At 42.0% G+C, this 13,999-nt stretch overlaps 1 protein-coding gene across 2 annotated transcripts in view; it reads right to left on the bottom strand.

Annotated features, from left to right (window-relative positions):
• Positions 1-13,999, bottom strand: part of LOC119740929 (alsin-like) — a 50,784-nt gene that overhangs the window by 642 nt on the left and 36,143 nt on the right. For both annotated transcript variants that reach the window (XM_038216418.1, XM_038216420.1), the window contains 12 exons: positions 10,044-10,109; positions 9,093-9,194; positions 8,179-8,440; positions 7,986-8,063; positions 7,195-7,325; positions 6,942-7,106; positions 6,705-6,825; positions 4,934-5,091; positions 4,183-4,362; positions 3,469-3,648; positions 1,622-1,664; positions 1,177-1,388 (listed from right to left, as the gene is read on the bottom strand). In XM_038216418.1, the coding sequence (XP_038072346.1) occupies positions 1,177-1,388; positions 1,622-1,664; positions 3,469-3,648; positions 4,183-4,362; positions 4,934-5,091; positions 6,705-6,825; positions 6,942-7,106; positions 7,195-7,325; positions 7,986-8,063; positions 8,179-8,440; positions 9,093-9,194; positions 10,044-10,109 (1,698 nt within the window). The remainder of the gene's footprint in view (positions 1-1,176; positions 1,389-1,621; positions 1,665-3,468; positions 3,649-4,182; positions 4,363-4,933; positions 5,092-6,704; positions 6,826-6,941; positions 7,107-7,194; positions 7,326-7,985; positions 8,064-8,178; positions 8,441-9,092; positions 9,195-10,043; positions 10,110-13,999) is intronic.

Raw genomic sequence — 13,999 nt, 5'->3', positions numbered from 1 at the left:
ACTTACTGCATGGATTTCAAGAGCTTTAACTCACTGGAATAATGAAACCAAAATAATGAGGGATATGTGCGATTGGGGCGCTCCATAACAAAGAAATTTAGCCTGAAAAGAAAACAAATATCCTGCTATGCCTGCAAACAAATATCTGGCTATGCCTGAAGAGTCAACTTCCATTCACAGATTTCGCCAAGAGGTATTCATTATTCATGAAGCAAAAACCTGGCAGCTTTTACACTTGTTTTAGACATAGGTGATTTAGCTGGAATTTGTTTTGATAAAAAATGATGGTCTTTAATTACGAGGATGTCACCTCATATACTGTTTATCCCTTTGGTGACACATGGAGAACACAGGTTTTTTTTTCAGCTTTGCACCGTGTCTCTGGAACTCCTTGCCAGACGAGTCCACGGTAAACTCGGGACCTGTCTCTCTTCAAAACTCACCTCTGTAATCAATTTTCCTCTCACACATCCCAACTTTTTCATGTAACCGCACCTTTGAATGATGTTTATACTATGACTCTTTGTACCTCAAAGGTGGTTTTAATATTATTACTGCCAAAAAATAAATTACCTGCAGGAAAATAATGATGATTACCCGCAGAAAAAGAAATGCAGGGATAAGAAAATGTCTTACATCAAGTCAACAGTTAAAAATACATTGATCCATTACGCCCTGCCAAATGCGCGCATGGGCAGCAACAAGGGAGCTCTTCAATACCCAGGAATGAGGTTGTCCATTTAAAAATAGTCTGAAAATTGCAAACATGGTCTGAAAGATGATTTGTTTCTTTACTGATAATGTCTTTCTCTCATATTTAAAATGTCTAATTTCAGACAAAAGTCTGAAAAATCTCATGCCTGAATACCACACTGTGTGTTCCAGGCCCGCATGTCATCTACGTGTTCATGTAAACGCGTTCACACCGTCGTTCGTGGACGTCCTATTGTCCCTCTTTTGTTTGTACTCTAACTTTTTAGGAAGACTCCCATAGGTTTTGTACACTACCCCAATCGCGGACGTATGCTGGGGATCATGGACGATATTGTTCTCTAGAATTTTTCATCCACGGTTTGAATAGATGAATACGCCCACACATGTCAGACGTGTTTGCACAAATCACAGGGGGGTGGGCTTGACGGGGTGGTCGACTGTTAGCAATACAAACTGGCTTACCTTGCACGAATCACCACGTACTGAAAGATCGGGAAGAGCTCATCCATACCGAGCGTGACACTCTCTGTGCTGTGGACCTCAATAGCTTCCTTGATGGCCTCCCAGGCCGTGTGGATGATGAGGAGCTTCTGGCGCGGGCTGAACGTCGTGCTCATGTTCTGCAGGCACTCCACCGCCGCGACGTAGGAGACATCGCGAATCTCAGAGATTCTCTGTAGAACAAAATATACAGCTTGTGTCAGACTATTTCCTTTGGAGCTACTAAAAGTGGGATAAAAAATTGAAAACAGCCAAACCAAATTACACGCCGCAATAATTACACACAATAGTTGAACCCATTATAGAATCAGTGAATGTTGAAATACCGAACAGCTGAAAAGCAGTGACATATATTCAAATTTATATTATTTATCAACACTGTATTTAAACTTGCGAATGACATTACCTTCAAAGAGTCCTTCACGACTTCTTCCAAGAGCCAGAATTTCCTGTTGATGAAATGAAAAATCTTTGAATTTGTGTCATTCATCAAAATATGTTTTATGATCCTATCATGACCAACATTTACCTTTCCTGTTAAAAACTCACTTTTAAACCAAAAAAATTGAAAAACGTCTTTCAGTCGTCAAAAAAACCTGTAAAAAAAAACCCAATATATCACTGCCTTCGAAGTTCATAAGTTGGGGTGCCCGTCTGTTGGTTTATATTGCAACTTTAATACTATCAGGCCCCTCAATCTGTCTTCTCATGCTACTGGTGGCTTCAATCATTACTTAGTCTGTTGGTTCATTTGTGAGCTGTCCATCTGTCTCTCTGTCTTCACTACTTACTGGTCCACCTTGAGGTATGCCACGAGGGCCATATTAGGCCTCTCACAGTCTTCTTTTGGGACTGTTGGTTCTACTTGTTACCTAGTCTGTTTGTCTATTCATCAGCAGTCCATCTGTCTATGTGTCTTCTTTACTTTATTGAGCCACCTTGAGGTATGTCTTGAGGTATACCATGAGGGTCATGTGATTAGGCTTCTCACCGTCTTCTTTTGGTACTGTTGGTTCTACTCGTTACCTAGTCTGTTTGTCCATTCGTCAGCAGTCCACTTGTCTCTCTGTCTTCACTACTTTCTGAGCCACCTTGAGGTATGTCTTGAGGTATACCATGAGGGTCATGTGATTAGGCTTCTCACAGTCTTCTTTTGGTACTGTTGGTTCTACTCATTACCTAGTCTGTTTGTCCATTCGTCAGCAGTCCACTTGTCTCTCTGTCTTCACTACTTTCTGAGCCACCTTGAGGTATGTCTTGAGGTATACCATGAGGGTCATGTGATTAGGCTTCTCACCGTCTTCTTTTGGTACTGTTGGTTCTACTCGTTACCTAGTCTGTTTGTCCATTCGTCAGCAGTCCACTTGTCTCTCTGTCTTCACTACTTTCTGAGCCACCTTGAGGTATGTCTTGAGGTATACCATGAGGGTCATGTGATTAGGCTTCTCACAGTCTTCTTTTGGTACTGTTGGTTCTACTCATTACCTAGTCTGTTTGTCCATTCGTCAGCAGTCCACTTGTCTCTTTGTCTTCACTACTTACTGAGCCATCTTGAGGTATACCTTGAGGGCCATATTAGGCCTCTCACAGTCTTCTTTTTGTACTGTTGGTTCTACTCCTTACCTAGTCTGTTTGTCCATTTGTCAGCAGTCCACTTGTCTCTCTGTCATCACTACTTACTGAGCCACCTTGAGGTATGCCACGAGGGCCATATTAGGCTTCTCACAGTCTTCTTTTTGTACTGTTGGTTCTACTCCTTACCTAGTCTGTTTGTCCATTTGTCAGCAGTCCACTTGTCTCTCTGTCATCACTACTTACTGAGCCACCTTGAGGTATACCATGAGGGCCATATGATTAGGCTTCTCACAGTCTTCTTTTGGTACTGTTGGTTCTACTCCTTACCTAGTCTGTTTGTCCATTTGTCAGCAGTCCACTTGTCTCTCTGTCATCACTACTTACTGAGCCACCTTGAGGTATACCATGAGGGCCATATGATTAGGCTTCTCACAGTCTTCTTTTGGTACTGTTGGTTCTACTCCTTACCTAGTCTGTTTGTCCATTTGTCAGCAGTCCACTTGTCTCTCTGTCTTCACTACTTACTGAGCCACATTGAGGTATGCCTTGAGGTATACCATGAGGGCCATATGATAAGGCTTCTCACAGTCTTCTTTTGGCACTGTTGGTTCTACTCATTACCTAGTCTGTTTGTCCATTTGTCAGCAGTCCACTTGTCTCTCTGTCTTCACTACTTACTGGTCCACTTTGAGGTACGCCAGCAGGGCCATATCAGGCCTCTCGTTCAGTCTTCTCAATCTGTCTTGGTACTGTTGATCTTCCTCCTCATTCTTCAATGCATAGAGAGTAAACAAGGCCGGGTACAAGCGCGGTAGTACTATCGGGTAGAGGAGACCGTCACTCGTAATATGACAGGTGCTGCATAAACAAGGACAGAGTGAAAGTTTCCTAAAGATTTGTCCTTGGGTCAGCTTAAAAGTAAAAAAAGTAAAGTAAAGTTTGTCACGAGCCAATGTGGCCCATCAGGCCGGCGTTTATCTCTGGTTTTAGTAGCATGAATCGACTGAGAATATTTCTAATCCCCCTGGATGGGATGCTAGTCCATCGCAGGTTACTCCCCAGCTAATGCCGGTACCCATTTATACTCCTGGGTGGAGAGAGGCCAGTAGGGGTGAAGTGGCATACCTAAGGACACAGCATGTGACCAGCAGCTGGATTCGAACCCCTATCCCTCTGATCATGAGTCACAAACCCTAACCACTGGGCCATACTCCCCCATAAGTACTCCCCTAAAAGTAGCTTAAAACTATTCCTGGATAAAAATGTGTAAAATATATATTTTGTAGTGTGAAAAGGTGGTTCAGAGACTTATGACTTGATTTAGGACTTATTGACTTGTGATTGACTTGTGAGGACATGTGATAGACTCGACGCCACTGACATCCGACTTACATATCATCCGTAGACAGCTGCCTGTTCTTGCTTGCAGACTTGGCTATCTTTGCCTCGACTGCTGGGGGCGGATGGCTGTCGCTGTAGTCATAGTAGTAGTGGAAGTCTGAGGTGTGGTGATCATGAACTGGAGTTTCTGGTTTGTTCGGATGCTCATTTGGGAGGTCGTTGAACAGTACTCTGGAAAAGTAACGTAATAAAAGTGGAAGCTTGAAAGAGAGGTGTACCCATTTTTGTACACAAAATGAAACTGATTGCAGCATTATACTAACTTAGTGTGAAAATTTGTGAAATTGACTCAAAAACACTACAAAATCTCCTACACTGCTGTAAATGACACACTGAATCCCAATGTGGCAAATTGTACGTAAAAAAAGGGGGCAAATACTACATTTGGAAACACCCTACATCTGGTTTTGTAGAATTTGAGTGAATCTAGTAATATACAGCCCAGCCACTGGTTACTTTACAGTGGCCCTGGTGGTCTACTTTTGAAAGCTAACAAAAAAACACCCAGCGAATGAAGGTCAAAATATACCCATTTGAATTAAGCAATGGTTTTTATCATCTCAAGGCCAGTTCATTCTCGGCTCAAAAGCGAATGCAAAAGCAAATTTCTGAAGTCACAGCAACTCTTCGTGCTTCAAATTCACAATTCAACACAATTCAACTCTGGAAAATTTTGCAGGCAATGTTTTGTGACCTTCGCATTATTTTATGAACCGGCTTTGAAGCACAGATACTTTCTCACCGGACTAGCTGGTATATCCTCTTGACGTATGATTTGATCTCTTCCACAGCGTAAGGCAGTAGCCAACGATGAGCGCCCAGGCCTATGTAGGTCTCACGGTAGGCTACACACAGGTTCTCAAGGAGTCTACCCAGGGGATGAAGAGATGTATCAAAGGCCTGTAAGAGGTAAGGATTGTAAGGATCTTAGAATTTTTATAATATTTTATGTATAACAAATATATTTAATGCATGATACCTGTAAGTGGCGGATAACCGCTGTTGTTTCATTGAATAAATAAATAAATAATAAAAAAAAAAACCAAGGTTAGTCTAGGACAGTGGTCCTAGAGTGCACACAATTCTATCCAATTGACTCAGAATGGCTAAAAAGTTTGTACAATACGCTGCGGTGATAATGTGATGGAAATGAAAAATTCCACTTTCGTCGTTCGCATGGAAACTTCACTTACTGCCTACAGTACACGTGTATCACGAAGGTACATGAAACAAGTGGCACCAGACTAATGCACATGTGGTGTAGATGTTATATCACAGATGCTATATGTGGAGTGTCATGGCCTAGCGGTTAAGAACACCGGACTCATGCTCTGGTGTTTCAGAGGCAACAGTGGCGTGGGTTCAAGCCCGCTGGGTGGACACTTGTGCCTTCAAGCAAGGCACTTAACCATTATTGCTTCGTCCTTCGGATGGGACGTTAAGCCGTAGGTCCCGTGTGTTGTATAAATGCACGTAAAAGAACCCAGTGACACTTATCGCTAAGAGAAGGGGTTTGCCCCGGTGTTTCTGGCCTCCTGTATAAACTCCCACGCGGAGCATTTAGGAGAAGAACCAACCAAGAACCAAGAACATACACGATATGCAAGCCACGTAAAGCTGGTCTCAAACCAGTGCACACGGATTTAAAATCAGTTTTTGTTTATGCAGTCAGGATGCAATGTCTGAGTGAGTTTTTCAGAGTGCAGGGGCTCAGGATATGAGTTATCATTGACCGTGAGAATTGTTGTGAGTGACAGGTTGTTTAAGTAGAGATTGTGAGCTAGAGTGGACAGGCATTCACATGAGAATTTAGAAAAAACAAGGAAATTCCAGCCACACAAGACTTTGTACAGTGTTTTTCAATTTGTAATGGCATTCATGAGAAGTAAAAATGAGGAAATCAGTGGATCCGAGGAAAAGTTGCATGCCTGAGTGGAGGGTGTGATAAATATGGATAATTTCTTGGGATACACTGAATAGCCGATTCCTTTTTACATTTGTACGCAAGAAGGAAATATTGAACTTGGTGCATTTACGGGTTTTTGTACCTTTATGACACACATGTACTTTCAAGTGTGCATGTATTTTACATTGTTTGGGTTGAATTTTTCTTGTTTATTACTAGTCTTTTTACTGTTTATGTTCATTTGAATATATGTAAATTCTGATGTAATTCAGCCCCTGGGCTGCCATGCCAATCTTTTTTATCAATAAATCATTTATAGTTTGAAAATGAATATTTAACCAGTGGAGAGAGCAAAGAATTTGGGCATTGCTGGATTGACAAAGAGCAATGAATCTGGCGGCAGAGTTCTGTAAAGGTTCTGGTCTTTGAGATCTAGGAATTGGAAAGACTGAAAGGCGATCTGACCAGTTTTTCAGTGATCTCTTGGTTGAGTTAATGACAACTTTTGTGGGGGACTGGTGTGGGCGAACAGCAAATGTTGTTGATCTGGTTTTGCATGTGTACGGTTGAAATGATATAGAAATATATTATATTTCGATATCCTTACCTTAGCCAAGTATTCCTGTATTGCCTTGTAGTCCTCTTCAGTGATCTTCCCTTTACTATGACCGCTGCTTGGTATCTTCTGTAGTTCCTCTACCACCTTGCTACGTTCATCCTTATGCAACCTGCAAAGTATAAGTACAAGGACATGCCAAACACATGCCGTGACTGATATCATCACTGAACAACATTTTGCGCCTCTCTTTTTAAATTTCAAATATTTCACGGACAAGCATCTGACCTGTCTTTCTCTTGCCGTGTCCGTGATGATATCGCCACGGCAACAGCTGCCCAGGCCTTCTGGGAGTCCGGCCGCTTGTTTTCCAGCAAGCCCAGCACCGAGCGAACCTGGTTGTAGACGTCTTCCCATTTGTCATCTGCCGCTACGGTGAATTTACCTATTGGACTGTTAAAAAAAACAAAAAAAATCACATTAGCACCAACAAAAGAACTCGCCCTTCAAAATATTAGACAAATCCCAGAATAACTCTGACCTGGCTTGTTTAGTGCTGTTGGGAGTCGAGTCGGCAGCTTTACTGAACGTTCCGTTGACCTTGACGCCATCGCCCCATAGGCCGCTGAAAGTACCATCGAAGAAGTCTCCGGAGGGTAACATCAAAAGTCCCTGGCAGAGCAAGAGAGACAGACCACATTCAAATCTCATTTCAAAATTGCATCCTTGTAAAGCTTCTGGTTCAAGTGGTTTCAAAGGCTTCTGTTAAAACACGGGCTTTAAATCCAACCTGAGGATCATAGAGCTTATGTCCTTGGGCAAGACACTGCGCTGCAATCTCTTTATTCCTCTCCCTATCAAATGGGGTCCTTAGAGGGACTCCCTCCCTGCATCAGATTGACTATGGCAACAAAGACATCACATTGTTTTCTAGAACACAAGCACAATTTTTATTACTGCTAAAACTAATACGAGTGCTACGATCATTCATACCCAGGATTACTCTGTGCATTATCAAGGACTACATACTTAATGTATGAGTGTATGATGCTTTGCTTCAATGGTTATGGTGTTTGACTTGAGTGCCGTGGTACGTGGTTTCGAACCGTGACGAGGAACATGGTGCTTGTGTTCTTGGGCAAGACACTTTATTACAATTGCCTCTCTCCACCCAGGAGTATCCTGTGAAGGTAGAGACCATTCCATTGATCTCGAGCTGCTGCAAAAACTGGTCTCACAGCATGATGAACAGGGGTACTAATTGTGAAGCGCTTTTGAGACCTTTGCGCTATATAAGCACCACATAATTATTATAATTGCATGTTGTCATACCTTGCCGCTAAGCGTAGGACCAGTAGTCAGCTCTCCTTCGTACACAGTGCCATCCTCAGTAAGAAGGATGCCGACACCCTGCAAAATGGCAGGCAAGGCAATAAGCAGTTTGAACAGTCATGAAAACGTGAGGCAACACTAACTACATTCGGAGCAAAAAGCCTCATTACTCATCACACAACTCCTCACTCACCATCAGTTTGTTCTGCGTGAAGAGGCCCTCGTAGTACAAGCCGGCCATCGTGATGACCATCCCGTTGCCGTGCCGACAGTCGTTCTCCCACTTGCCCATGTACTTCTCTCCCCGCAGCCTCTCCTCCATGATTCCGTAGCCGTGGCGACGGTCGTTGTGCCACTCCCCGATGTACAGGTTGCCCGTGCTGCTGTGGATGATGCCGTGCCCGTGACGCATGCCGTCGTTGAAATCGCCCTGGTAAATATCTCCGTTGGAATACCTGGCCCAATTGGAAGCAAAGAACAAGCTTTATCAAGATATACAGTTCATTGACTTGAGGTCAACAAAGTTTTCATGGTTGGTTGGACTAGTTTTATAGTCAGCTACATAGCACCAGCCTAAAACGCTTCAACCCCTAGCCTATGCATCACCTTTTCATATTTGATCACATACATGTACATTTGAACGCCGAATCTAATCTCCAAGTGCAAAAATAAATTCCAAAAATTTTATTGGAACTCTGTGAATAAGGATGATGAAATAACACGTCAACGATTACTGAGTAGTCATGATTAAAGATGGGCAAAACATTTCCCGACATTATCCCATCAGAGCAACTAAAGCCCATTAGTGACTGTAGCGCCCCAAACCACCCTGCCAATTACTCAGTGTAGGGGAGTCAGGTTGGCGCAGTGGTTAATGTGATACAATGTAGTACATGTGCTAATGGGTTAAGGGCATGGCTACAAGCTACAATGCACATGAATTAGCTTGAGTGCATCCTTTAATTGCTCTTCGACTCTTGATCATGAATATGTATGAGGTATAGTAAAATGTGATACAATGTAGTACATGTGCTAATGGGTTAAGGGCATGGCTACAAGTTACAATGCACATGAATTAGCTTGAGTGCCTCCTTTAATTGCTCCTACCTTAGGGTGCCATAGCCACTCATACAACTCTCCTGCCATTCGCCCTCATACACCTGTGCCTTTATGCCCTTCTCAGTACTGGGAGTTGTATACACACCATATCTGGGGGATAGATAGAGAGTAAATAACACACATCTTGAGACATTATGGCTAATCAGGCTGAAATTTTTATCTCCTTATTCTGGGAGGACTATTATGTCCTCAAAATGCAGCAACAAATAAGGTGCACAAACCTTCAAAGGTCATGTTGGATGACAAGCAAGCACAATTTTCACATTATCATGATACCGTGACCACAAGGAATCTAAACAATTAGGCCTATCCACACAGAGCAAGTTGTGTTAAGATGTTACTGTCACTTTTTTTCTCGAATTGCTGTTGCACACATCTGGCCACATTTAAGAGGGAAAATCGAGATAGTAAAATTCCATACTGAGGTCGTCAGTATTAACGGTATTTACGTGTATATAACATCATTCGGTATTGTTCGGTATAAAAAAATATTGTCACTATACGGTATTATTAAAATACAGTTCAAGCCTATGGGCTCCGTGCACAAACATTCAGGGCACTTTTTTACCATTTTCGAGGTTCCCGTTGGCGGGACATACCACATGCGCAAACTGGTTCACGCGCGTAGCACGCACGACTTATTTTGTACCTTGCGAATCACCCACGACTTCTTTATTCTGAATGTACACAAAGCCACAGCGTCTTCGCGTGAGAATCAGGCGTGGTCTGTAATGCGCTCAAATGTCTAGCTCCAAGTGGTCTCCCCAAACTCTCCTCTTATTACCGTTGAGGGGGTACTTGTGCACGGAGACCATAATAAATGATGAAGCATACTTCCCATGGCTTTGGCCTTAGTTTGTACTATGATAACCTTTTGTGACACAGTATAAATAATAGAGAAACAACTCAAGAGAAGAAGGTCAAGACTAGGCCACTCACCCATGCTGTTGCCCTTGCACAAACTGACCAGAGTACTTCCTTCCATCTGGCCACTGTAAAGTGCCTCTGCAAAAAAAAAGGGGGGGGGGGAGAAGAATTTAGATATATCCTAAGTTAAAACTTGAGACCAAGCTTTAAGGAAAAATTGGGTTTTCAACAATTAAAGCAAACAAACTGACAATGGTCCACGGAACCCACATTTGCAAAATATAGAAAGAAATTCATCAAAATAAATACTCTGTAAACGAGGAAAAAAGTACTGATGTGACTTCCTGAAACACCTGGGCAAGTCTGGTGTAGCAGGGTGTGTCGCTTGACCGAGAATGAATGCTTAGAACTAAAGCAGCTCTATATAAAGGAGATTAGGTGAACATTCTTGATTGCATAACCTGACGTAAGCGCTGCAACGAGCCAATTAGCATATCGTACAAAAAACGAAAAGAAATTCCACATACAACAGAAGGGCAATGTAACAAAGAAAGAAAAAACAGTAAGAACATTATCCTACACATGTAAGCAGAAAGTGCATTTGTACATGTATGACATTAGAAGATTGCACTTTTCTATCAAACACTGCAAGGACACATCCATATAACTAATCTCACATGAATAAAAAATAACAAATAAAGGGCAATGTAACAAGGAAAGAAAAAATAGTAAGAATATTATCCTAAACATGTAAGCAGAAAGTGTATTTGTACATGCATAACATTAGAAGATTGCACTTTTCTATCAAACACTGCAAGGACGTATCCATATAACTAATCTCACATAAATAAAAAATAACAAACAAAATTTAGATGGTCTGCAGTTTCCATTCCAGCAGAGTTTCTGTCCAAGGCCAATTGGGCACACGGAAATTTAGTTAATCCATCATTAGCTAGAAGGTTGGCCACGTACGACAGCCAAGGTTGATGTGTCTGATTTGCACAAATTGACTTGGGTTCTATTGTTTCACGCCCGGCTGAATTCTATGAGGTTATATATACTGGTACACCAAGTTCGATTCAGCTCAATGCACTTGCTTAGATGATCTCTGTGCACACACTGCCGAGATGTTCTCACTCCAGATAGTCAGCATTTGGTGCATGTCCTCACAAATATTGACAGCTATGGCAACCGAGCCTTGCCCTAGCCCTACAGCCAGTGAATACTGCCTTCCATCATGGCAAGAATGGGGTGGCTCATGCTACCGCCTCACCCCTCCAGCGACCTGGGAGGCCACAGAGTTGGCCTGCCGACAACTCGGAGGCAAGATTGCCGCTCCGCAGTCACTAGCGGAAAATGAGTTTTTCGCCAGTCAGATACCAGAGCAATACGAGTACATCAACATTGGCTGTGACGACAGGCTGAATAAAACCATGTGGATCTGCGAAGGAGAGAAAGCTGAGTTCGTCAACTGGGTCGATGGGGCACCAGACGGAGGTACTGAAAATCCTGAAGACTGTGCAGTCCTTTTCCGCGGTCATGGCAAATGGCAAGATGGGTCATGCAATACTGGATCTGTTCCGGGTTTTTGCAAGAGGTGCATCGTCGCCGCCTTCAGCCGATCCCGCACATATGCCTTGGCAGTCGACGAAGCTGGGACGCCTCTGAACTCGTGTCTCCTTGATCATGTCATACGGGAGTTCTCGACCCTCAGCATCCCTAGGTGCGCCAACGCTTGCCTGCAGATGCCCCGATGCCGTTCCTTCAACTTCATAAAGAACAAAACACACAAGATCTGTCAGCTGAACAATTCTACCCGCACCGACGTCCCAGACAAGTTTGCAGAAATAGGGGTTTTGTGCGCATACGCCGATGAATCCACTAAGCAGAAATAGACCCACCATTCCTTAATGGACAATTATGGAACGTAAGGGATGAGGACTCAATCAACACCTTGGATTATACACATAGTAACTTTGCCTTCACATCTGGAAAATGACAAATCATCATGCCTGCATCCCAAATGCTGTCCACCTCACCTTGAACATTCACTAGACTGGCACTTAATTGGCACTACAATTTCAGATGGCATAAATTAAACATTAGGTTTCTAAGCTTGATCAAACAGTTGCTAGATACACACTGTTTGCAAATGTTTCGAGTAAACTAAGATTACATAAAATGATATACACTACATGCATGTATGCATGTAAATTTTACACTGAAAAATGAAATGAAAGAATTTCAAAGTTTTGTTTGATGTTAATGCACTGTGCTGGAATATATGTACATATAAAAACAATTTTGGATTTAGATGTATTGGTACTCTGTATTAGGTCATTTTCTAATTTGATCAAACACTTCTAATCTTACTTTAAAAAAAAATTGCATACTAGAAGAAAGAATGGTTACATCTTTCATTATTTATCACTGTTTGTATATATAATACACCAACTGATAATGATATGTAGTTAAAGGTTCACATAAAGATTCAAAAGATGTGGTCGAGACACTAGTTCACTGTTAGACTGTAGCCTTTAAAACTGCAATTGTATTTAGCTGGGTCCGTGCATTTGTAATGTAACCCTTTTTATGAACTAAGTATGTTTCGTAAACTACAAACGCTGTACAGCCTGTAATACTACAGGGAGAAGAAGCCATTTACTGGTAGATTTATGCCATTTTTACATTTTTCTCACCGTTTCATTGTAGATTAGCGACAAAATAATGTAATGACAGCAGCATCAAAATGAATGACAAGACAAATTTGCTTTTTTAATACAATTCCGATCGCCACACGAGACGATTTACCGAAATCAGGACGAATTAGAATACTATAAATTTGAATTATACTGCAGCTTAAATGAATTCTATTGGTGGCTTTTGGAAACTGAAATCGGGAATTGAGCTTGACGAAGTTCGGGGACAAAAAGTATCGTTCTAGGGAATTTGTGTGAAATAAGTGTTAAAATAGCTGGGGAAACCTTTATTAGGAAAGAGAATAAAATACTTGTTACAATACTGTTTGGTGCTCTCCAATCGGACATTCCGTTGACAAGTTATGGCTGTTTAATGTTCGCACTTATCAACATAAAACACTGAGAAACAGGCCTATAAAGTTTGAGTTTTGTAGTCTCAAAATGAAAGATGCCACTTGTATTTCCTTAAAAAATGCTTTTATTCCACGATTTGTGCACTATTTCTTTAAATTATGTGTAGTAGACATATTAAAGGTTACAAATATCAATGAATGTGAAAATAAAAAAAAATCACCCCAATTCAGTTTTTTGCATTTTCTCCACTACGGCCTGTGCCCAGTTCCGTCTCATTCTGCCAGAACGCCTCGCATATTGGCTAGCAATTCCAAGGTTTCAAAAGCGCAACTGCGCGTTTCCTAATCAAAATTAGTGTGGAGCTGAACAATTAACTTTTAATCTTCTGGTCATGCATGACTGTACAGGATCCAATTAGTTGGTATGATGAATGCACTTAATAATTATAATTTGGGAGGCTAATCATCCTTTTACTCACAGTTGAGAAGCTGAATTGCGAAGGACGCGGCTACAACGTGATCGAGCCGCAAGCCTTTGGTAGCCACATCGACCCGTATATGACAACCGAGCACTGCCTGAGATCGAAAGTGTTTGATATTTCCAGAGGGAGGAAAACCGGAGGGCTGGGAGGAAAACCGGAGGGCCCGGAGAAAAACCCTCTTGGCACAGGAGAGAACCAACCCACAACTCTACTCACGTATGGCATGTATGGTCCACGGACGGGATTCGAACCAGGGCCACAGTGGTGAGAGGCGAGCGCTTTACGCACAAGCCACGCTTGCCTCCCAACAGATTGTATTTATAATGACACATTGAAGCTATTTTAAAAGTACAAAGTTAATGACTTGATTAGTTGATGGATCTCCTCAATATAGTACATAAACATGTAATTACTTGCAAGGTCAAATTATGTGTCATATGAAGATGAACTTTTTTTTAATTTCATGTAGGCGTTACATTGTAGATCATCCTTAC

The sequence above is a fragment of the Patiria miniata genome, unplaced genomic scaffold (assembly GCF_015706575.1).
Source record: "Patiria miniata isolate m_02_andy unplaced genomic scaffold, ASM1570657v1 HiC_scaffold_5, whole genome shotgun sequence".
Lineage (NCBI taxonomy): Eukaryota > Metazoa > Echinodermata > Asteroidea > Valvatida > Asterinidae > Patiria > Patiria miniata.
This window is presented reverse-complemented; position numbering and strand designations above follow the sequence as displayed.